General features: G+C 40.1%; 2 protein-coding genes across 3 annotated transcripts in view; one reads left to right on the forward strand and one right to left on the reverse strand.

Annotated features, from left to right (window-relative positions):
• PC (pyruvate carboxylase) overlaps positions 1–24,299 on the reverse strand; it is a 223,672-nt gene that overhangs the window by 37,568 nt on the left and 161,805 nt on the right. For both annotated transcript variants that reach the window (XM_053449541.1, XM_053449542.1), the window contains one exon: positions 6,535–6,717. In XM_053449541.1, the coding sequence (XP_053305516.1) occupies positions 6,535–6,717 (183 nt within the window). The remainder of the gene's footprint in view (positions 1–6,534; positions 6,718–24,299) is intronic.
• LOC128467818 (uncharacterized) lies at positions 10,286–14,945 on the forward strand. The gene is made up of 2 exons (XM_053449544.1): positions 10,286–11,540; positions 14,652–14,945. Exons 1-2 carry the CDS (start codon positions 10,292–10,294, stop codon positions 14,654–14,656), a joined length of 1,254 nt encoding a protein of 417 aa, XP_053305519.1. The 5' UTR covers positions 10,286–10,291; the 3' UTR covers positions 14,657–14,945.

The following is a 24,299-nucleotide window of genomic DNA, read 5'->3' on the forward strand; positions in this document are numbered from 1 at the left end:
AGGAGTTTTTTGATTTTCTAAATGGTCTATTGCTTTTGTCAATTCTTTTATAGTTATTGGTTGATTTATGGTGTCTCTTTGAAAATCTGATATTTTTGGAATTTTTATTTCTTTAAGATATTCATCTATTTCTCTTGATTAGACTCCTTTTCTTAAATTATAAAGGTCACTATAATAGTTATTGAATACTTGGCCAATATCCTCCGGGGATAAAAATATTTTATCTCCTTCAATGATTTTTGATATTTTACTCGCTGACCTTTTATTTTTGAGTTTTTTGGTCAAGATCTTATCTGCTTTATTCCCCTTACAGTAATTTTTTTATTTCAAATTATGAATAGCTTTTGTAATCTTATCTTCTAATTTAATATTTATTTTTTGTTTCAGCTCCTTGATTACTTTTAAATTATCAACTTTAGGAGCGATTATTTCAAAGAAATAAAAAAGCACACTAGTAATGGCGAGCCTATATAAGAGCAGAGCAAGCAGGGGATCCGTTCATTTCACTGTGAAATCTTTATGTGACACTGCTGTGCTGCATCTGAGCATTTTACATAGTGAGATTCTTCTCAGCCTGCCATTTCTCAGTGTCTAAGACCCTCTAAAGTTTAAATTTTTAAAGATTTTAGTTAAATCCTATTAAAAATGAATTTCATTTAACCAGTCCACTACTATCCTTAAGCCTATAATGCCAAGCTAATGTTGACCCTCTGTCTTCCATCCATTGGTCTCAAATTCCTATTCAACTTCTATGCCTTTATTTCTTGTTTCCATGGCAACCGGACAGACTAATGGGATTTCCGAAAACAAAAATGTCAGACGAACCAAACATGTAGACTGATATATTTTGTAGGAAGTATTTCCCCCTCAAAAACAAAAAAACTAACAAATTTCCCACCAGCACCCAAGCCTAGCTATGACCCACAAGAGCAAACACTTAAGTCTAGAATCATTTAATGTTGGGTACGTTGCCAGTCCCTGCAGAGTTTCTTTAACCTCTGTTTTGTCTGCTTCATTCAAGCTAGGTGTCATCACACATTTCTACAAACTGCAATGCTATAAAAAGAGTTCACAGGGTAAAAGCATTTACAGTTGGTTGCAAAAGTGGCTAGAGAAATGGCATGTACAAAACTGCTATAACCAAACAGGGGAAGTTAGACGCCTACCACAAAGCATAATCCTTGGGCCCATTCTCATTCTGACAAGAGAGCATTGGATTTATTATTTCAGTCTTGCAGAGGCCAAAAAAGCTTATGTAAGGTAATTAGTTCAACATGATGGATGTTCTCAGGCAACGCGTTTAGACAAAATGTTCAAAGTAGAAAAGTCGAAAAGGTAGGATGCATTTGTATATAAAGAGGGCATTTAGTAAATCTGCCTCTGGAGCAGAGAGGGATTTTTCCCTCTTGCCATTAAGCATAGTTAACCAAATTAAGTAATTCTGTAAAGAGGCGAAGACAAGAGACACGGGGCTTGCATTCATGATCCTCCTTTATCAATTAACTTTTACCAGCAAAATATTTGTTATTTCCAATAAGCTTATCTTTTGTTGTTAGCAGCAGAAAGGATGCAACATACAATAATAATGATCAGAGCTCTGTTGAATGCCCAGTGAGACATTGAAGTTGACTAAAAAAGTAATATGCTGTATTTCTTCAGACTTTATAAAAGGAAAGATGATAAAGTAGAAATACATATACCGTTATACTAAAAACTGAACGTTAGTCCAATAAAAATGGTGTTGCCACAAACCACAACAGTAAGCTTTGGGGAGAAGGATGTCAGACAGTTATAATGATTAAAAAAAAACTATTGTACAGGATGCCTAGAATAGCATTGAGACAGACATGGTTTATTAATGTCTAATAGACTAATGGAGATATAGCCTGTTTGTAAATGCTCAGGCTGAATGTTGAGATGGCATATATGTTACTGGCTGTGGCTACTCTCTTAATTGTAAAGGTAGCTAGCTCAGCCCCCATTGTCTGGAATTGTAATCCTACTGAGCTTTTGCAAGAAGAATACAGGAGTATGCTCCATGCTCAAAACAAAATATGATGGGGGTCGGCTCCCAACTGTGTGCCCTTTAGAAATTTGCATTCAACCAAAACCGTGATATCCGTGTAAAAGCCTTGGTATGACTACAGGACTTTCTGCATTTCCCCAGCTATCATGCTAATAAAACAGGCCTGCTTAAGTGTATTGGGTTGTTTCCTCAGAATGGCCAGTATCCATTAACAGGACATTAGCCAGGAAATGTGGGATTGCTGCCAGCTAAGCTACAAAGTGAGAACTTCACAGGGAAAACACAAATGTAGAAAATCTGACATCACAATTATATCTGGGTAGGATCTGGACATTCATTAGGAAATCTGTTTCTAAGGGTATGCACAGTAATAAGGACATATGGATCACAGTCACCTAGTGAAGGAAGAAGACGGCACTTAAATGATTTCACATATAAATTCATCAGTATAAGAGGTTTCATATAATATTTTCTATGTAGAAAAACCAACTACAGCATACATAATCAAAAGGATAACAAAATGTAGAGTTCTAGAGATGTGTTGATTCTTTCCCTGGGGACCAATATTGTTTCTCTTAGCCAAGAAACCAGTGGAAGGAGACAAAACGCTGGTATGTTTATTAATTTGATCCGACTGTAATTAACTCCTCCTTCACATACACACTATGCATTCAAAATTTGGGTTATGCTAATCATGTTATTTAGAAACCTTTGATCATCACTGTAAAAATTACGCATCATGATTATCTAGAGGAGGTACACATTATGCATTATCAAAAGGACAATATACCAGGCGTTGTATACTTTACGGTTCTAGGTCTAGCAGGGGTCGCAGATATACACTTAATACATACACAGTATTATGTGATGCAATTACCATGGCCCCCAACGGGATACTCCTGCCGATTCCACTTCTACTACACAGCACACTGCTTCTATACAAAACCCCCAAAGGTCACAGCAAAGCTACATAGACCATGTATTTAGTTTTGGATAAGATCACACACCTGAATTGCACAGCACCATAACAGGTAGGCTTCCTTATGTTGAAATGAATCATTCAGGTCAGTTGCTTTACACCAGCTTAGGTTTAAGTGAAATGGTTTTAACGACAGAACCAGTGAAAATAATCTAGACTTTACATTTAAAGAATTACAATTTTATTTAAATAAGGGTATTTAAAAACATGGCCCTCGTGTATTTGAGCACCTAGACCCCATTTGTATTTGAGACACCATTTTTTTTTTTTTTTATAAATCTTATACTTCAGTGAAAACCCTGGCTTCAGGTAATTGTGTGTTTTAGACATATAGGGGAACTGCTGCCTCTATAACAGAACTCATTTATTATATCTGGGAAGTAGAGATCCACATCCGAAGGTGTCAAGACTACTCCATGCAATCAATCTCTCGTAAGGAATTTCCTTCCCTCTTCTATACCTACGCTTGGGATGACATCTAAGATGATGGCTTCCATAATGGCCTCTAATACCTATACTTTGCTCATTTTTATCATCTACTTTTGGGCTAGAATCGGGGTTGAGACTTTATACAATCGGTGGGTTGATTAGAATGAGCGGGGTGTAAACTGGAAGGGATGAGATTAGAAACAAAGCAATTATTTTTATAACCCATCTGTGCTTAATCATTGTTGCAGCAACCAGCGTATTTGTGAGTCATTGATTGATCAATCTGTAACCGTGTAAGGATGCCTGTAAAGAAGAGTTATGAGTCCGTTACACACACCTACTATTATATTTATTGTTATGAGCCAAGGAAGTCAATTTGTTAAAAAATAATGGCCTGAGAGACACCAGATGCCATCTTTGGTAACTGGACTATAATTGAATATGGTAAAAAAAAAAGTACCAGTGGCATTCATGTAAGGATCATAATATTTTGATAATTTAATTAAAATGTCTATATTGTACACAAGTTAATCGACCTCCCCCCCTTTCAAATAACAGACAATATTAGTCCTCAGTCTAGAACAACCCTCTGAAGCATTAGGTCGGATCGTTTGCAGTAAATTATGTGGAGTAGGATTATACAGTCTGTCAAAAAAAAAATAGCTAGTATAAAGTATTTCTAAATCCTGCGGAATATTTGAACAGAAGCTAAATGTTTAAGTACACAGCAGGGCCACCGCAGGCATAACTAAGAAGGGCAATTATGGGGTTTTTTACTTATAATTATGGCACTTAGGTATTATGTATGTTTTAATTGTACTGTCAATTCACCCACATAACAGTAGTGGTTATCAACACCTCCCAACAAGGTAAAAGCGATTTCAACATTGTCCCTGCTTGATCAAAGACATCAGAGCTAATGATTAAGTCATCACTGATGAAGCTGGCACATAGCTGAAGCTGGTCTGTAGAAAGCCTACACATCTATGCTGCATACGGATCCTTCCAAATACAATCTCACATGATGAAGGTATTCCAGTAAACAAATGATACACAATGTAACCAAGAAGATAACAAATAATAAAGTTCAATAAAGCAATGGCACATATACTTTAATACCAACATGTCTTAATCTTGTACTGATGAATCCCAGGGTACACATTTAACAGAAGGTGGAAAACCAGATGCAGTCCGTTAGTATAAAGTTTTGCGTAAACCTCAATTTTTATAATTACATATTGGAGGAAGGAAAAGAATGAAATTAATTCATGCAAGAACAGGACCTCTAGACATTTTGGTTGAACAGGACCTCTAGACATTTTGGTTGAACAGGACCTCTAGACATTTTGGTTGAACAGGACCTCTAGACATTTTGGGGCTTTGTCCAAATCCTGGTTGAACATTAACTGGATACTTTTGGACTGAGAAGAAAAAAAAAATTTAATGCTACAAATCAGATGGTGCATCAAAGCATGTCGGGCACTGGGTACAGCTGATGGGTGTTATGCTTTAGTGACTTCATGATTATTTTGGATTCACCTAAAACAATTTGAAAGATAGATGGCAGAAATCGATAGTGTTCAGTTTGATCTCTGGGGCAGTAGAGCAGAAAGATGAGTAGCAGGATTAGAAGGAGATAAGGAACAGGAGGACAGAACTATTGCAAGAAATGACGTGACCTAAAAGGATGGGAGGAGAATGATACAGAGAGACCAACACATGATAGAAAGAAAACCAGTGAAATATAAAAAAGAAAAGATAGATAAGAAAACTGTCAAAAAAGGGTTAACAGGGCTGAATGAAAGTAAAAGATGAATGGAATAATAAAAATGTGAAGAGGAAGAGACTGGTAACTATATATATGGAGAGGGAGAGGAGAGAAGGGTGAGGCTGAGAGAAATGAAACGGATAAGTGCTTCCACCAGTTACCATAAACATTAAATAATGCAAAAGGGAGGTGTTTGAGTGGGCCTTGTTATAGAATCAGATTGCAGCATAGGAGGTTACCCATTCTCCTGCTGAAGGAGCCATGAATTATTCATACCTTTCTGCAAAGATGCAATTACTGAATTAATAATTATCATGCAAAACTCAGCTATCTGGTGAAAGACACATTCACTTGGATACTCTGTATCATTATAAAAGACAGCACTTTTATCGCTGTTTAGAAAGTAACCATTAGACAGCTCAGGGATTTCAGTATAACAACTCAATGTGCAAAGTGAAATGCTTCATTGTGGAGACCGCTTTGTTCTTGCATTGGTTACACAGGATCATTTTTAAGGCATATAGTAAAATAATGTTACCATACAGTGCAGAATTGTAAGGCATCAACCAATATGATCTCATTATACACATCAGCAATATCCGCAGACTGCAGTGGCGCTGACAGATACCTGCTGAATCTACTGCTGGGAAAGATATGGATGGAGCGGCAAGCATGTGTCACAACGGAAAGAGCTGACAAAGCCCATATTTAAGTTTGCTACTGATTTTAAAAAGGGAAAAAAAACAAAAAGCAGCTCCAGTGACAATGATTGTGAGTTAATAGTCATACTTGAAAAAAAGGGGGGACACTAGCACTGTATACATGTCTGCGAGCCTGTAGCAGAATTGTGTTCATTATAAAGTAGTAGTCTAGCCCCCAAAATTGTATTTTTATTTTTTTAAATGCATGTTGAATTGATTCACTTGTATGCTATGCAAACTATCAAATGTAACATTTTTCAGCTGTTACCCCCATTGACTATAACGGAGCACAACAGAGTATGGGCAGGAAGTTAAACCACTGCTTCCAGGTTTCATCAGAGTTAAATAAGACAGCAATCTCATTTACCAACTCTAATAACAAAAAACAAAACAAATGCATGCTGCAAATGGCAAAACATACTCCAATAGACATTTAACATGTAAACAGGGGTAGAATGCTTTAATGTGTTTTGAGTAATACACTCAAAACAGTAATGCAAATTAAAATAATACAAATTAAACGTGTTGCCACAGGTGCCATCAGGGTCAAATGAATAGTGATTTAACATTGTACTCGCACAGGAGTCCACTGTCTCAAAGAACAGCAATAGCAGTAAGTTTTCTTTCCTACCTTAACACCTCGGATTCGGAATTCAGCCAATGCTCTGCTCATCTTGGTAGCTGCCCCCTGCTGGTCCTTCCCATGTGCAATGACCTTGACCAAGAGGGAGTCATAATGGGGAGAGATGACAGCTCCTTGGAAGGCTGAGGCACTGTCAAGTCGAATGCCCATTCCTTCACCACTCCGGAAAACCTGACAGATAAGAAAGATCATAAATTAAGAACATTTTACCCACCGATTCATTGAGACTAGCAAGAGTAAACTTCCTGTTACAGTGCTGTACCAAATTATGTGTTTGAAGTAGCTGAGATATTGGTAGGATCACAGGGATCGGAATGGGGTATAGCTCAACGGTTATCTTGGGCCAACACAGCATTGCATAGGTTCTTCTCTTCAAACTCATGTCCTGGGTGTACCAAGCTCTGATGCATGCTGAAGAACATGCGTGAATATCTAAAAGAACTGCAGGAAAAGGTACTCCAACAGGAACTCTTGCACTGCGCTGAACAGAACATCACACTTTGCTAGTGGATACAACACAACTGTACATTTGCACCTGTGCTGCAAGGAAAGGCAACACAAGGAAGATCTTACACAAGGATGTAATATCCAGTAACAAATTGAAATGAATTAGGGGTGCAGCTCTAATCCCATTGACATAATCACAATTAATAGCTCCCTGGACATAATAGTAAACATTACATATTCTGATGTTTTAAAATGCATTTTACTGCCATATTCAAAGAAAAAGGTCAGTGTAATTAAGTTAACTACTGCATGTTGTAAACTTTATTTTTCCACGTACCATTCTAAACCTAGGAGAATAATGTAGTTTTTTTTATGAGAAGACAGATAGAGGGAGAAAGAATTACTTCCATTGGGTAACACACACACTCCTAGCAGTTTGTCAAAGGTTGATGCTTTAACAAGACTGTGTGATTTATGGATCTTGAATCTAGTGCTTTCTAAGCAACAGAAAGACTAGGAGAACTATAAACAGCAAGATTATACCGCACAAACATGCAATGGAGGTAAATCAAACTGTTTTACAGTATAAAAACCAAACGTATTAACAGTTTTTCTAAAAAAAACAACAAAAAAACAAAAACGATCACCTATATTAGGTTTTGTACTGAAAAGAGGTCTACGGTTTAAAGGGTAATTTGTACGAAAGATACAGCCTATTTTTAAATCACCATCAACACATCAGACATGATAGTCAAAGAATAGTTAGCATTCCAACTTAATCATAACTAGTTGTAAGATTTTTTTTTCTAAAGCTAGAAATAAAGTTATTCAAGGGAAGGTGATTGTGCGTGTCCGTGTTGGGAAGGGGTGCTGTCTGGGACCATCGCCATCACATGCAGTAATGATTATGTACGAGTATGAAGTGATGGAGGGAGATGGGTACACAGCTACCGAGTTAAAAGCTAAGGCAACTTCTAAAGCTTATCTTGGTATGCACAACGGTGACAGATTCTGGATTAACAGGTATTTTATTCTGAAGAACACATCACAGAAAGATGACCCTTTTTCCAGCACTCCTTCTCCAACGATTTAACAAGTCAAGATATCACAGTTTCATAAGGTCCGCTCCTACCGGTGTCCCAAGCCTTTTTAATGAATCTCACTTTAGCCCGATATTGAATGATAAACCATCGCCTTCATGTAAACTATTTTAAAAGCAACACCGCTCCTTAAAGGCCATAAAACACTGAACGTTGGCGATGTCACTAATAGTAACCAACCATTTTACTGAAAAACAAACTTAATGAAATTATGGAACTGGAAAGTGAGAAAATATATGATATCATCAATTATGTTTTATTATATAGATTATTGCACATTTCCATTACCACATACTAACTTTAACGGAACTTTAATGTGATTATTATGGTCCTTGATGAGAAAGCAAACATTTTGCTGGTCTTACTCATTAATCGACACAGGGAACGAGGTTTTAACTGCAGAATTTGGGAGTCACAGCCATCACTCACAGAACACAGCTATGAGACTAGTGCATCGGAGTAGGCCAGTCTGTTACATTTCTGCTCCCGCTGTACTTTTCTCAGAAAGAACCGGGGAAACTTTATACTCTCCTTCACAATTACAGACTCTCCATGCCCATCAGGAGATCAGGCCTCATTAGCTTTTCCCAGCACTAACTCTTACGCAGCACGACAACTCCTCATCCGTCTTCCTGCCCCCTTATAGTAGATAAGACTCTGGCTCAATTGCTTGTGAAATAGTTCTCTAGAGCAACAGGACTGGACATGTGAAGACAATAAACATGATTAATACAGGTGGAGCCATTTCAGTTGGAAGAAATAAGACCAGCGTGGATAATCCTAACAACATTTCCTATCATTTGTAAATGCGGCATGCGGATAACAGACTAATGTGCAACCATTAAGCATATTCTGAGAGGAGAGAAATAGCTTAATACAGGACAACGCTACATCCTGAATCACAAGACCTGTCAAGGGTGAGTAAATTGAAAGGCTGGCTCTGGCCTTTATGCTCAGAGCAAATGTTTGCTTCAGATTTTACCACTTCTGCAGACAAGGAACATAAACTATTAGGGGTTACATGCGATGGCGATCACATCTGGCAGCAGGAATGGATTTTATCTCCAAGTACAAGATTCACTTCTCTACTCCATACCTCAACCATGGTGGATCAAATAACTGAAACTTGATACCAGAGAAGCACTGATCTAGATCTACCAAAATATAAAACTTTGTTTTCCTATAAAACCTAAAATCCATATAAATCTGAAAATGATACTTTTGACCTACATTCATGAGATATTGCAAAAGACAGCTCACTGCTTCCAGTGTAATAACTGTGTCAAACCAATTAATGCGGTGTCTCAACAAATCACAAATTTATAAAGACACGGAGGCTCATATTATGCATAACTCTTTTCTTTAATCCCTCAGCAGCAAAGAGAGAAAATAAAACAAATACAAATAGTAAACTCCTCCCTTTCTCCATATCACAGTGTACATCCCAAAACTCCTCCTCTTTTCTTTGCTGCTTCCCTCAGATAAGTACATGTTTTATTTGTGCTCCTCACTATAGAGCATAGTTATTACTTGTTTATACTTTATGTATGTTAAGCACTTTATTTAGTGAATTATTATTTGTACATTGTTGTATTAATGTACTGCTGAAGTTTTCTTTATACATTCTCTATACCCTTATTCCCACTGCTTTTCTCTTCCCTTTTTTCACTCCTGGGTCGGTTGTGTCCCTAGGAGTTTACCCTCCCCTTCACCTGGGTACCCATTTTGGGCCCCAGGGCCCTCTTTTTATTACCAAACTACCGTTTTTTCTCTATTTCTATTATTTTCTCCGTTTTCGGCCGTCGCGCATGCGCAGTTTTTGCCGCGGCGGCCATTTTGTTGTAGCCTTCTGGGCATTTTTGAAGTTGTTCCCGCCCCCTATGCCCTCGTTTTGGCGCCAAAACGTATCATTTTTGCTTGGAACATCTCCCTCTATCACACCACACTGTCCTTTTACCTGCCATTTGGTTTTTTATCTGCCTTGGTGAGTTACTTGCATCACTGACTCCTCACTACTCCCACTAGTTTATACTTGTAGCATGTCTCACAGAGATGGTGCCCAGACTGGAGCTGCTGCTCCTTCTGATTTTGACTGTCAGGATGCCCCTACTGACATGAATTCTGAGGAATTTCGTTCCTTGTTTGACAGCACTATGCAGCGTTCTGTCTCCCTTGCTGTCCAGTCAGCCATGGGCCACATGTCCACTACCCTAGCAGATTCTATAACTTCTGCCATTAGAGCTACCCAGGGCCCCCAAACCCGGGACACTACACTGACCGGTGGCCCTCTGGCCCCGAAGTCTGGACCCCCTAAAAAGGCTAGTGTTAAATCCAGACACACGATTACCCCGGCCTCATTAATCCCTGACACGGGCATGGTACGTCATGCACAGGATGGCACGGTCGCACCGCGCAAAAGAGCCCAGTACCGGGCAAAAATGGTACGCACCTGGAAAAAGGCAAGAGCCGAGGCTTTGAATTCGGATTCTGATTCCGACATAGAGGAGGCTTCTGAAGGGGAAGTGGGCATCGATCAGTCCACCTCTGACGATGAACCTATATTTGAAGTCCCACCTATCGGTGAAAGACCTGACCTTGATGCAGACGCTAATGCGCTGCTCGACCCCCAGGGCGAACCCCTGTTCGTCCCTGATAATCTAATCCACCCCAGGTCAGCCGACTGGTTCCCAACGGAACACGTGGCAAAATATATAGCTGCCAGGGTTCGCCATCCCCTAGATAAAGCAACCCGCAATAAGTTAAAAGCCGAATGCCCCAGACCCACGGTCCCTGACCTGGCATGCAATACACCTGACGTGGATCCTAAAATCGCCCAATTCCTGGGAAAGACCGGCTGGAGGCCAAAGAAGGGCCTGGACTTTTCCCTACGGAATTGCCAGGATAAAGTTCTAGATGTACTGGGCCCTTGTGCCCGTATCTTTGAGATGGTGGAGGAGGCAATTTCTGGAGTGACCCCCCTGGACCTTATGTCCATAAGAGGGTGGATACAGCGGGCCATATGCTTAATAGGCAATGCCAATACGGCCCTAGCCAGTGAAAGGCGCAGGGCAATCTTAATTAAGATCGAGCCTAAGCTTGTTAACATGGCCACTTCTGAACCTGGTACCTCAGCTAAAGGCATGCTATTTGGGGACAAGTTCATAAAGGACTTAGGCTCTTTCGTCCAGACATTCACTGCACTGGATAAGGCCCAGGCTAACATGAAGAGAGTGTTTAGCCCAAAGGTTTTTGGAGGGGCCGGCAGAGGTCGGGGCCGTCTGGCCGGCCGTTATCACAGGGGTCCAAACCACGGCTCCCGAGGTCCCAATACATCCAGGCAAACCCACCAGGAATACAGGCCCGCAGCTGCCCCATTCTTCCCGCAGAGGAGCCGCCCTTGGCAAAATCGCGGCGCAAGAGGATCATACCAATCCAGACGCCCTTATGGTGAGTACCCATGCACCCCTCTACCCTCCCAGGGTCGGGGGCAGACTGCGTCACTTTACTCACAATTGGCACAGATTGACTACAGACCCTTGGGTTCTGCAGACTGTAAGGGGATACCAGATAGACTTCCTTACTTCCCCTGTTCAGTCCGTATTTCCTCACGCGATTCATTTTTCCCCGTCAGACAGACTGTTAGTCACTCAAGAGGTTCAATCCCTCTTCAACAAAGGGGCGATCGCTCCCATTCCCATGAACTCCCCCGGTTTCGTAAGCAACCTTTTCATGGTTCCCAAGAAGGGTGGAGGCATCAGGCCTGTCATAAACCTCCGACCCCTGAATGCCTTCATCTCTTACCAACACTTCAAAATGGAAGGTATTCATTCCCTGAGGGATCTACTACGCACAGGGGATTGGATGGCGAAGTTAGATTTACAGGACGCGTACCTCACCGTCCCAGTGGATCACTACCACCGAGAATACCTTCAATTTGTATGGGACAATCAGAAATGGCACTTCACGTGCCTGCCATTCGGCCTATCTTCCGCCCCTTGGTGTTTCACCAAACTGTTAAAACCCGTAATCGGCCATCTGCGCCGGAAAGGAGTGCGTCTAATTATATATTTAGACGACTTATTAATTATGTCGCAGGACAAACACTCCCTAGAACGCCACTTACATTGGACCACGAGTCTCCTTCGGGATCTGGGTTTCCTTATCAACTGGGACAAGTCTATCCTGATCCCGTCTCAAAAGATGGAATTCCTGGGCTTCATGATAGACTCGGTGCAAACATCCCTTCACCTCCCGGTAGCCAAGGTCAGGTCGATCAAAAAAGAGATCAGGAAGGTCCTCCATCGACCACTGATTACGATTCGTCATCTTGCAAGGGTCATTGGCCTTCTATCCGCCTCCATTCAGGCGATCTTTCCCGGCCCACTTCATTACCGTGCTCTTCAGCGTTTGAAGATTCGGTCTCTCCGACAGGGCATGTCATACGATCACACCATTCCAGTGGATTGCGAGGCTGCCGAGGAGCTTTCGTGGTGGCTTCAACATATAGATGGCTGGAATGGCAGGGCAATTTTCGGGACGGCCCCGGATTTAGTGATAGACTCGGATGCCAGCCTCCGGGGTTGGGGGGCTCGATGCGGAGACCGCTCCACGGGAGGGAAATGGTCCAGACAGGAACAGAACCTCCACATAAACTGCTTGGAACTGCTAGCGGGCGCATTCGCCATTCGCAGTTTCGCACAACATTCCTCAAAATGTTCCGTATTGCTACGTATGGACAACGTGTCCGCAGTCAGGTACATCAATCACCTGGGCGGCACGAAGTCTCAAGACCTGACCCACCTCGCGTCGGAGTTCTGGCATTTCTGCCTGGCCTCCAATATCTCGGTACAAGCGACCCACATACCGGGCATCTCCAATGCAGAGGCGGATTGGAACTCTCGTTTTCTGCGGGACCCGAGCGATTGGCGCTTACGTCAAGACATTTTTCAATGTCTCTTCACTCTCTGGGGCCCACTAGACCTGGACCTCTTTGCGTCCCGTCTGAACACACAGTGTCCGCGTTTCTTCAGTTGGAAGCCGGACCCAGACGCGATAGGCACGGATGCCTTCCTGCAATCTTGGCCGATGGGCAGACACTACGCGTTCCCACCATTCTGCCTCATTCCCCGCACACTGCTGCACCTCTGCAGACACAGATCGGAACTAGTCTTGATCACCCCTTGGTGGGATTCGCAGCCTTGGTTCCCGACTCTGTTGGAAATGGCCATAGATTCCCCACGGTTACTTCCCCACTACCCGGACCTTCTAACGAACATAGACGGTCAACCTCATCCGTTGTTAGTTCAGAAGCACCTTCCCCTAATAGCCTGGCTACTCTCCGGGGACCTTGGGTTGTCGCGGACGTTCCGCAGGCAACTCTCGATCTCCTGGAAGGAGCATGGGCACCTGGTACCAGACAGGTCTATAGAGGTGCCTGGAAATACTGGGTTAATTGGTGCATGGGACGACACGTGGATCCCGTATCTGCCCCTTTAAGTATGGTATTGCGTTTTCTTACTCAAATGTTTGAGGATGGTAGAGCCTACCGTACAATCAATACATATCGGTCCTCAATCTCGGCGGGACACGTGGGAGTCGAGGGTACACCGGTTGGTAAACACTCAGTCATTTGTCGTTTGTTAAAAGGCATTAGACTTTCTCGGCCTCCTCTTCCTAGATATAATGCGGTCTGGGATGTTACCTTGTTGTTACGTCTGTTTACCCGGTGGCCACCCAATGATGAACTGTCCTTACGCCAATTATCGGCTAAGCTGGTAGCCCTCTGTTGCCTCATCTCATGCAAGAGGGTGTCAGATGTCAGGGCTTTGGATATCTCCGGTAGATCTTTTACCCCCGACGGAGTCACATTTGATATCTCAAGGAGAACTAAAACATCTATTACCTCAGTTTCTTATCCTTCTTTCCCACATAATTCACGCCTGTGCCCCGTCTCCTGTCTAAAGGAATATGAATCTAGGACTAAAGATTTTAGAGACATCTCTCGTCCTGATCTATTTTTGGCATTACGCAGACCGCATTTACCTGTTCGAACACCTTCACTAGCTAGATGGGTTAAGTGGGTTTTAACTGAGGCAGGGGTTGATACTTCTATATTTGGGCCCCACTCTATCAGGAGTGCTATGGCCTCTAAGGCATTTACCTCTGGTTGCAGACTTGAAGATTTACTTATAGCGGCCGACTGGTCTAGGGATTCTACCTTTAAGGAATTTTATTTTAGACCTACTATTCATTTTACCTCTAATGTTATTGCTCAGCTTTGAAGATGCATAATATGAGCCTCCGTGTCTTTATAAATTCTAAGATTTTACTAGTTACATGACGTAAGGTCATGATTTATAAAGACACGGAGGCGAGTATTATTCCCACCCGATGCCTTAGGGCTTGATTATGATTTATTATTTTATTTGCCCTCCCATTGGTTAAATGAATGTTTATGACTAATAATTTCTTATGTTTTAAAAGACAGGGGTCGTTTAATATCCTGTGGTAATACAATTCTGATGGCGTGATTTTACCATATTGTTTTTCCCTTTTTAGCTTGACAAGTATACGTCTGCTAAGAGAATGTTTGAATAAAGTCTCGTTGGGCTTTTTTGTTCGTGGATGATCACGTGGCGGTACTCCGTGTTCCGTTGGAGTTCCTTGAACGAAGATTCTGCTGCTGGATCTATGTTTATGACTGTTGGATATGTTATCTGAGCCATGTCAAAGAAAAGAGGAGGAGTTTTGGGATGTACACTGTGATATGGAGAAAGGGAGGAGTTTACTATTTGTATTTGTTTTATTTTCTCTCTTTGCTGCTGAGGGATTAAAGAAAAGAGTTATGCATAATACTCGCCTCCGTGTCTTTATAAATCATGACCTTACGTCATGTAACTAGTAAAATCTTAGAATCTAGATTGCTGCAGTATTGGGCTAAATCGTGTTTCAAATCAGAAATAAAAAAGATAAATTCTAATTTTAGGGGAGAGACTTTTTTTATTAATAAGGACACCAAGTTTTTGAGTGCGTGGTAAAAAGCAGGAGAAGGGTGGTCAGATCTGAAAGATTATGCATCGCCTACAAGGGGACATGGTCAGTATCAGGACCACCCGTCCACCATGCATGAAGAGTGATATTGCAGCGCTCAGCTTCAGAGCGTTGGCCATGTGGGAGCTTCTATAGAGACCTGTGCTGTAACAGCATGGACTTCTACTCATTTTACAGTCCCCTTGGTTGGTCAAGGAAATCAGACCCAACCAGCCCTTTAATACCACCGCGCGCTAAGGCTGGACAGAAGGGTAGCTACAGTGCCTGGAAATTATAACTGCCCAAAATAGCAGTAGGAAGGCTTTACTGGGATGCTGCTGTGCAGTCGACGTAGGCAGCAACCAAAGACTTATTGCCAGGCAGGATTCAAATGCAATATTCACAGAGTCATAATGGGAAGTTAAGGAAAATTTGCAAGAAATATTTCTTTCACCAAAGGCGCAGCAGCAGCATATTGGATATAGAATGAAGAATATAAACCTGGAAAAATGGACCATTAAAATATTATAGCACAAGGGTTTTCAATGTTGGATTAAATTATGGTATCAAGTCACATATGGCATATTACTGCTCCTCTGGTGTATATATATATTTTAAACCGATTATGCTAGATTTACATCAGGATTATATTTTCTTACAAACAATACAGGAATTTATCTCAGAGCCAACATGTTCTCCTATTTATGTTTTTTCCCTAAATTCATTACTTCTGCACTTTATTACCTCTGCATCAAATGCACTTTATTACTTTCAACATTCTTCTTTTTATTCAGCTATTGCTAGTACTGCAGCCATGTTAAACTGAAAAAAAATATTTCCTTGAGACACCAAATTGCAGATAATAGTTAATAAACCATCCATGATACAATCTGAGAAGCAATAGATTGGGCATGGTCTTCCACGATTCAATGAGAATTGAATGAAAACTTGACTTAATCGAATAACTACTATCAACATTGTGAGCTTCTGAATTCTAAGCTTTGCTCATAATGGAACCTGTCACAAACCATAATATGCGCAGATTCATTTAAAAAAAAAAAAATCCCCAAGTAAACTCACTGATAATTTTTAGCAACATTTTACACATCTGGCAAATAGTTTTCTTTTTAGGACAATGTAGCTGGTGTGCAGTTTAAGGACATCAGCGTCTTTTCATGCAACCAAGCTACATATTTAGCATTAAACCTTAGTTCACCTGGGCCACCAGTAACAACACTGAACCCAAGTCTAGCCAACAATGGCGATGACTCGAAATGGGTAATCTTGTGCAGTGCCCCTGTACTGCAGCTCATGTCCAACGTAGGCGTTTAGTTGTTAGTATTGCTTTTGACTTGATAAAGGGAGATTGATACTCTTAAAAGCTAATTCTAACATAGACAATAAAAAAAGACTGACACTACTGGCCATCCCTAGATGCATAAATGTGAAGCTGTACATGTCTGGATGAGTTACTAATAAGGTCTGTTACATAGTTTGAAGTCTGATATCAAAGTTGTCTCTACCAAACTTAAAAATCATTTCAAAAAGATGCCAGCTTTATTTAGGTTATTGCCCCAGGGAAAGTAAAGTCGCGATGAGAGCTCAATATGGTACTAGGAATAGGGGTTCATTAATGGCATGCAGCCGTGTATATGTTACACACATTACACCATGGAATATCTTGTATATGGAGTGACTGATCCTATTCTGTCAGCGTCGCTCAAACATTTGCTCTGATTTAATGTCCCGTGTTTGCACTATCCACTGTACCCATTGTCCCTATTACGCCATCCCGCCGGCATACTGTCTGTCATCGACTTACGCTTTGTATCAAAGGATTAACATTTGTCCACGGGAGATAATTAACTGCTCATGTGGTTACTGTTGTTGCAGGGGTCACAAAAAGTTAATCCAAAGAAAAACTATATAAAAAGAAACTGCCGGGCAGGATTTTGTTTGTAAATTAAGCTTTATGGCTGCCCTGCTTTGCAATGGGGTGTAGATAACTATAATTTGTCAGGCTTTGCATGGAGTACTGATCACAGCGTGCTTACATTTGCCCAGAACTGCTTACCTCACCTAGTTTGCACAAGTATTCCTTAGACACATTTGATCAGCTTTTATATTCAAGACAGTGCTGTGAATGTACGGCTGGCTATTTGCATTCTGTTCTTAGTTAAGTCTATAACACTGAAACCCCACTCTGGATTCAGCACTACTAGAATAATTCATTTATATAGCAGGGCAATTATCACAGTACTTGACAGGGTGCTTTAACTTATTACAAATACAATACGACAGACACTATGTGATACTACAGGGGAGACGTCTTTATAGAGAGCTGCTGCACAACCATGCAGTCAATATGAGATTTGCAGGTCTAGTCATGAACCCCACTCAGTGACTTTCAGGGTAGAGGACACATGTTCTATACATTAGTATAAGTAAGAAAGGCTTAGTGAATAACTGCCTGCGCTAGAAACCCAAACAAGGACAGACTTTCAATAACATCTGCGATGGAGCCTAGTATCGATCCAACGCCTCATTCATTGATGTGGCTATGGAGGGGAATGTCTCAAACACAAGGACCATCACATACACAATGCCAGGCAATAACCTTGGCCATTAGAAACTCAACAAGGACCTTGGAGATGTTGGAGCTTGTACTTTAACTCACAGTAAACAAGAGGGAGTCAATGCAATAGTGCAGCTCACTAATCCAAACCATTTACATGCTTTTTGAAGAAGGAACATTCTTTCTAGATGAACCAGGTTGAGTAATGCAGAAAAGTTGCTTCAAAGGTCAATTCACAATGCATTAAGCATGGTTGGTGCTGCACGTTTTACAGGAGAAGCTTACTAAGGTGGGTCCTTCATAATGTGAAGAAATCTCAACTCATGTTATTAAATAAATTGACAGATCAACGCTTATACAAACTGATTCACACCAAGTATTGTGTGCGGTAGTGACAGTAGGCATACATATCGGAGATAAGAAAATGATCTTTATCTTAGATTGGGCTTGAGTAAATGTGTGTTTATGCAAATGACTGTATAATTTTCAATTATATAGTGCTAACAATGTATGCTCTTTGCAAAACAAATACAATATCTAGACAGGTGCAATTAGTCATGCAAAGACTAAGCTTCCTAATGTCACAGATCGGTATTTTAATAATCGGTCATGTCCCTTCAATTTGACTGTAAAAGTTTTAATGGCAGAGTACTTGGGAAAAATATACGATTTTAATTAATTTATAGAAGGCAAAGAGGCAAGTCTATGTTCACAGTGAAAGCGAAACACAGAGCAAGATAAAACCAATAGAATAGAATATTGCTTACACACTTCCACACACACAAATCTGCACAGCACTCATGCGGTCAGCTACAATATGTATACAATACATGTACAAAAAATGTATTTATATAATTATATATATATATATATATATATATATATATATATATATATATATATATATATATATATACACACACACACACATTTATATATACACACACACACTGTATTTTAAATAGTTTCGGTGATCACCCTGTGACTCACTGTAGCTATGGCATACAACTCAAGAAGCTTGAATGCAAGAATAACGAGCCTAAACCAAAAAAATTACACACAGCATGTATTTATGGGGACTGCTGCTCTAGGCCTAACCCAGGGAAGCAGCCCCTATCTGACTGTTCTATGGAGTACTCCCCCCCCCCCCTTCTTAACGCTCTGCCTTAGGGCATGATGTAAAGATACTATGGAGGTCTACACAGTCATAAGGTATAAGCAATTCTAAATCTGGTGAAGTGGTAGATTTCTAGGGTCATACAGTCTGGAGTGGACACCTTCCTATTCTACACTGCCGAGATTGATGTTATGGTTGATAACCCTGCTGAAACTTTAGCATATAATGACAAGTCAAAGTTTCCATGAAGGTCAGTATAAGAGTCATCTGGTTAACACATCTGGTGGGTCACTACATATAATCTTCACAATTGGCTTTTAAAGGGTTAATATTTCAAGAGTCTCTGGTATGCCTATTGAAAGCTGCAGGATGCCAATAAGGCCAGTTTTGGTATAAGACAACTAATCTCTAAAATGTTTAAAAGGTCACTAGCAAACTGATGGCTAAGAAAGTAAACTTGTAGTGTGTTCCTATTTTAGTATTGGTATAGGCTTGGTCCAGGCATGCTTAGGCTCATATTATACCAACTTTTTCTTTAACACAAACCAGTACACCACGTAGTGTTTGGGTTGTCATTTGGATATTGAAATGTTGTACATGGAAGGAAGACCTTTGTCATGAAAGAAATGGTGATATAACCATCTGTTCAAAGAGCAAGAAATGCTGCAGCTTTACAAACCAAACCAAATGCCCATCAGTTTTGGCATGAAGTTTCGCAGGAGAAAGCCAAAAATTAGATATAGTATATAGTATGATAATTTGATGGAAAATGAATATGCTGCTCAGGATGCTGAAGTAACTAATCTAATTGCATGTATATACATTTAGCAGACTCAGGTGTTTTTGTGTTAAATCAGTATAATCTGTATTTCACCTTCGTAAGCCTTGTAACCACTGCATAGTCATTAATTGCACAATGCAAAAAGTACAATATCTAGCCTCTTTCATTAAAACTGAATATACAACACTCTGGAGCCTTAAGACTGAGGTTTATGTAAGTTATCAGTTTTCCGTGCCAATTACATTTTTTCCCTCCAGCTTAGGCCTTAAAGCTTAACCGCGAGTGAAAAATTGCTTATTTAACCAGCACAAACACCATATGTTTGAAGGGAAAGACCGTTTGGATGGAGAATTCCTTATTACCTGCCCTGCACCTACATGCATTAAGATGGCACACACATCAATAAGTGGGAGATTTTTATTTTATTTTTTATAGATGTAGGCTATTAAGGAAGATCTGTGACAAACAAATAACGATGCATAACGTTAGATCACCGTATGTCCTCAGTGTTGATTTAGTTATGTTTTTTTATTGGTTTTTAGTATTGACTGATCTCTGTGTTATAATGGACTGATTTGTTATTCAAATCATACACGTAGTAACTCAGAGAATGTTTTCTTACATTTTAATGTTCTAAGAATGTCTATAATTAGGCAAAATAGAACACTGTTGACAATGCGCACCCACGGTATATAATAAAGGTTCTTCATCTGGAAGTAAGAGAACATACAGTTACCTAATGTGTACTGCTTTAGATAAGACTGCTAAACATGGCTGTATATTTTACAGAATAACAGTATAGTTATTTAAATGGAAAGGGGATCGTGCAGCATTACATTTAGTGGTTGAAAACCATAATAAATGAGAAGTTTAAGTCTAAATCTGAGCCGTAACATAAGTGTTAAGGTTAAGCTGAACTTGACTTAGGCATTAAGCCAATACATTGAGAGGTAGAGCTATACAGAAGAGAAGAATGGCTTTATGTTGGACATTTGTGGCATGTTTTATGGTGGCATCATAAGGATATCTCTGCAATCTGACAAGACAGACAGAAAAAGTGTTTTTATAAAGGTTTAGCAGATATACTGCAGTCTTCTGACAGTGGCTATTTAGAAAAAGCACAGGAATCAATGTCATTTTGTTAACACAAGTTTAAGAACACTAACAGGAACACTTGAATGAGGAATATAGTTCCTGACACCAATAGATGGGTGGTATTGGAAGTGTTTTGGTCGGAAGATTGTTAGAGGCAAAGCAGGAAAACCACTTATACCGTAAACATATGGTTTACCCATTGAGACAGAAATAAAAATAGGAATACAAAAATAGAGACAGAATAAACAGATGGAAGGAAGGGGTTGTCCAGGGAAGAGGGGGGCTACAAGAAGATAAGAAAATACATGTCAAAATAGGAAGAGTGTCTAGGTATTATGTGATAATTTGATAAGATGGAAGCCATACATTGCGAGAAATGAGGGGCAAGGGAGAAAATATAACTGAGTGGATGTATAAAGAACAGAGAAATATGATAAACTATAACATATATATATATATATATATGTTATAGTTTAACAGGTTGATAGTAGGAAAGTACAGCTGAGTATTATGAGAAGGAAATTTGGAAAGGGAACAGAAGGGTGGGGGATGAGAGATTGTGAACCAGGGAAAGAAATTCAAGGATGGTTTATGGCACATGGAGCAGAAAAACGGGAGAGGAAAGAAACTAGAGATACGAGAGAGAAAATATACTGTATAAAATTGTGAGGGAAGCTATATGGAGACAGGTTAGACTAGCATACCCCCAATGTTTGAGGTGCCTAAAGCAGGATACCTTTGCTGTCGACAGTTACATTCACATGCTTCAGCGAGAAAATATATTTAAAGGTACTGAAATTAACAAATCACACTGTAATCTGGTTTTCAACATTGAAAAAGTTGAAATGTTTAAAACAGTGTTGTCTCCTTTTTCTTGAACATCATCCAATTTGCTTAACCAGGGGCATCTTGGTATCTGGTTGGGTCACGTTCTGTGATAAAAGTCCAACTTGAGGTTTATACGTGTGTGACCCACTATGGCTGCTGGTGTCCTGGACTTATTAATTGATTGAAATGATCTCTGGCGCTAAGAGTATTATCAGAAACTACAATAAGACCCAGGCCTAAAGCTGCACACTGATCCTAGGAGCCAAATGAGAGAGGTCTTAATCCTGTGTCACTCCACCACAGATATGCTACTTGTCTCCACACGCCATTAAACTGGGCAGAGAGCAGACGATCTGTACCAAAGCTAGAGGACACAAGAGTTGGAGATCCACACTGAAAGATTCACCTATCCCACTCTCGCCCCACTATGGACCAACACAGAAGATACTAGTGGGCCTGAAGCAGCAGACACTAGCACTATGATTCTTAAAATATATTTTTTTAATCAATCAAAAACACACTAACATGGCTTATTTTGATACAGCACAGCTCATTCCATCAGCATTAATCTCTTTACTGCAAACCTTCCCAACATTAGAAATAGCAATGAAAAACATTGTATCGTCTCCAATCTTTACGGTCTAACCTAAACATCCACAACTTTCCCTTTAGTGATCTGTCCTCAAAGCGTATGGATGTCAACTCCCAGCATCACCGATTCTCACGCAATACCTGGCTACTTTTAGCACCTACTGATGGCAATCCCACTTGTTTTCCTTATTGCCCTATATCTTAATGTCTTAAAGAGAGACACATACAAAAGATTCACCCTGTTTGATAATTTGTAGAAGCACTAACATTAATTGGTGTTCCATCTTCATAGATGTATTTATGCAAGTACGCTAAACATATTTGTCTGCTCTTGCCATAAAACAGCTATTTTTCTTTGCAGAAGCCTAAATAGATTTTTTCAAGTAGAGATAAAGTAATAGAGCTGTCATGTGTCAAATAATCAAAACACACAAGCAGAAGTATATATTTAAAAAGGTAAATGGCTCTGTATGCGTCTCCACGTCATGTGACAAGGCATCTCACACACAATCTGTGCAAGTTTAACAGCTTCTGTTTAAATGTATCAACAACACAAAGTCTGTATATAAACACAGACTGCAGGAAACAACATAATGTATGGAGCCTGCCTCTTTGAAACCGGAGCAGGATAATACAACGAAACGTATTTTGGGCATAGAACTAGTGCCAAGCCCTACTACTGCGACAGAATGCCACACAGGGCATACTACGTTGATCTACCACAGCAGAGGAATCCTCTACTGTCCAGACCATTGTTTTAGCTTCCGATCTACAATATGCAGGCTTTAGCATAACATCCATATTTAACAATATATTTGTGAATGACAAACATGAAAAACGGCAGCAGCTGAGACAAGGGAATGAAGGTTGGATACATTGGGGGAACCTCTACCAAGAATTCTGCAATACTGACAAATGGAGTCTTTGTCCAAAGTGGATACCTTTTATTGGGTCAACATAAAAAAAATTGTTGAGTATTGGGGTCTTCAGAGGCCTTGTCTTCAAATGGAATCACAAGATAGCGGGTTTGATTAAAACTTAATGTGTGCAACATGAACAGTTTTCATTCTCTAGATATGAGACTCTTGCAAACAAGACCTTGTGTGCACTATGCCACTACATCTTGTTACAAATAAATAAGATCATAACGTAGCTATAACACAAGCATGGCAGGGGGTGGCAGCATGTCATCCATAAATAATAAGTGGAACTGCATGTGTGAGAAAAGATCTTATCGATTTTCTCAGGTTGTGACACTTTGCGGTGGATCTAGATAAAAGCTCATAAGTCTGTAATTTGTTTTAGCTAAAACATGCACGCATTTGTGTTTTCTTAGACAAGGCAATGTGCAGCATAAATTAAGCCCAACCTCAAGCTTAGCTTGTTCAGCTGCTCCCAAGAGAAGCCAGATTAGTCTGCAGTTTAATGGAAGTTCACACAGACCATATGGCTGTTTGTGAGGACCAGAAAGTGAAATGAAAGTAGCAGTTTGAGCGCGCCTGGCTCCAGCATTAAGCTCCTCGTGCGAAGCAACACAGTCTTCTCTAACTGAGGTGTTTTTCTATTTCTTTCTGTATCAACAATGTTAATTTATTTAATAGGCTGTGGTGGGACAAGCTTTATGGTGTTTACGTTACGGCTGGCCCTGAACATTGTGTAGTTGAAATGTTTTTCACTGCAACTTACTTACTGCAATAAGCAAATCTGCTGGAGATTCTCCTGAACTGAACCATTGAACAAATTAGTTGCCCCTGTTAATTCTCTAAATGATATTGCAGGCACTGTGTGGATCGGTTATCAAAATGCTGTTGTTGGTATAGACAATTCAAACAAGAACGTGGAAATGTATTTTACTGAATAATAAATTAACCCCTTAAGGACAACGGGTTGTCCTTAAACCCATGAAGGACTATACATTGTGAGCCCACACATGTACGGCCTTTGTTGCGAAGGGGTTAAAATCATATTTATAAACTTAAGAAAAAAAATCATTGCTCAACAGCAAAAACAGGAACGTGGGTCTTTTTATTACTGTTCTTACGCTAATAAAAATTTGAAAAAAAAAACCAAAAAATATTTTAATGACGACTACCTTCAGGGACACAATACTGATTGAGGCGAATAATCAGAATGTTTTGCCCGAGATAACTGGGGGGGGGGGAAAAACCAAAAAAAAAAAACACAAGAACA

Source organism: Spea bombifrons, chromosome 10, assembly GCF_027358695.1.
Source record: "Spea bombifrons isolate aSpeBom1 chromosome 10, aSpeBom1.2.pri, whole genome shotgun sequence".
NCBI lineage: Eukaryota > Metazoa > Chordata > Amphibia > Anura > Pelobatidae > Spea > Spea bombifrons.

Coding starts and splice junctions, on each gene's coding strand:
- LOC128467818 (XM_053449544.1), top strand. CDS start 10,292: ATGTCCACTACCCTAGCAGATTCTATAACTTCTGCCATTAGAGCTACC.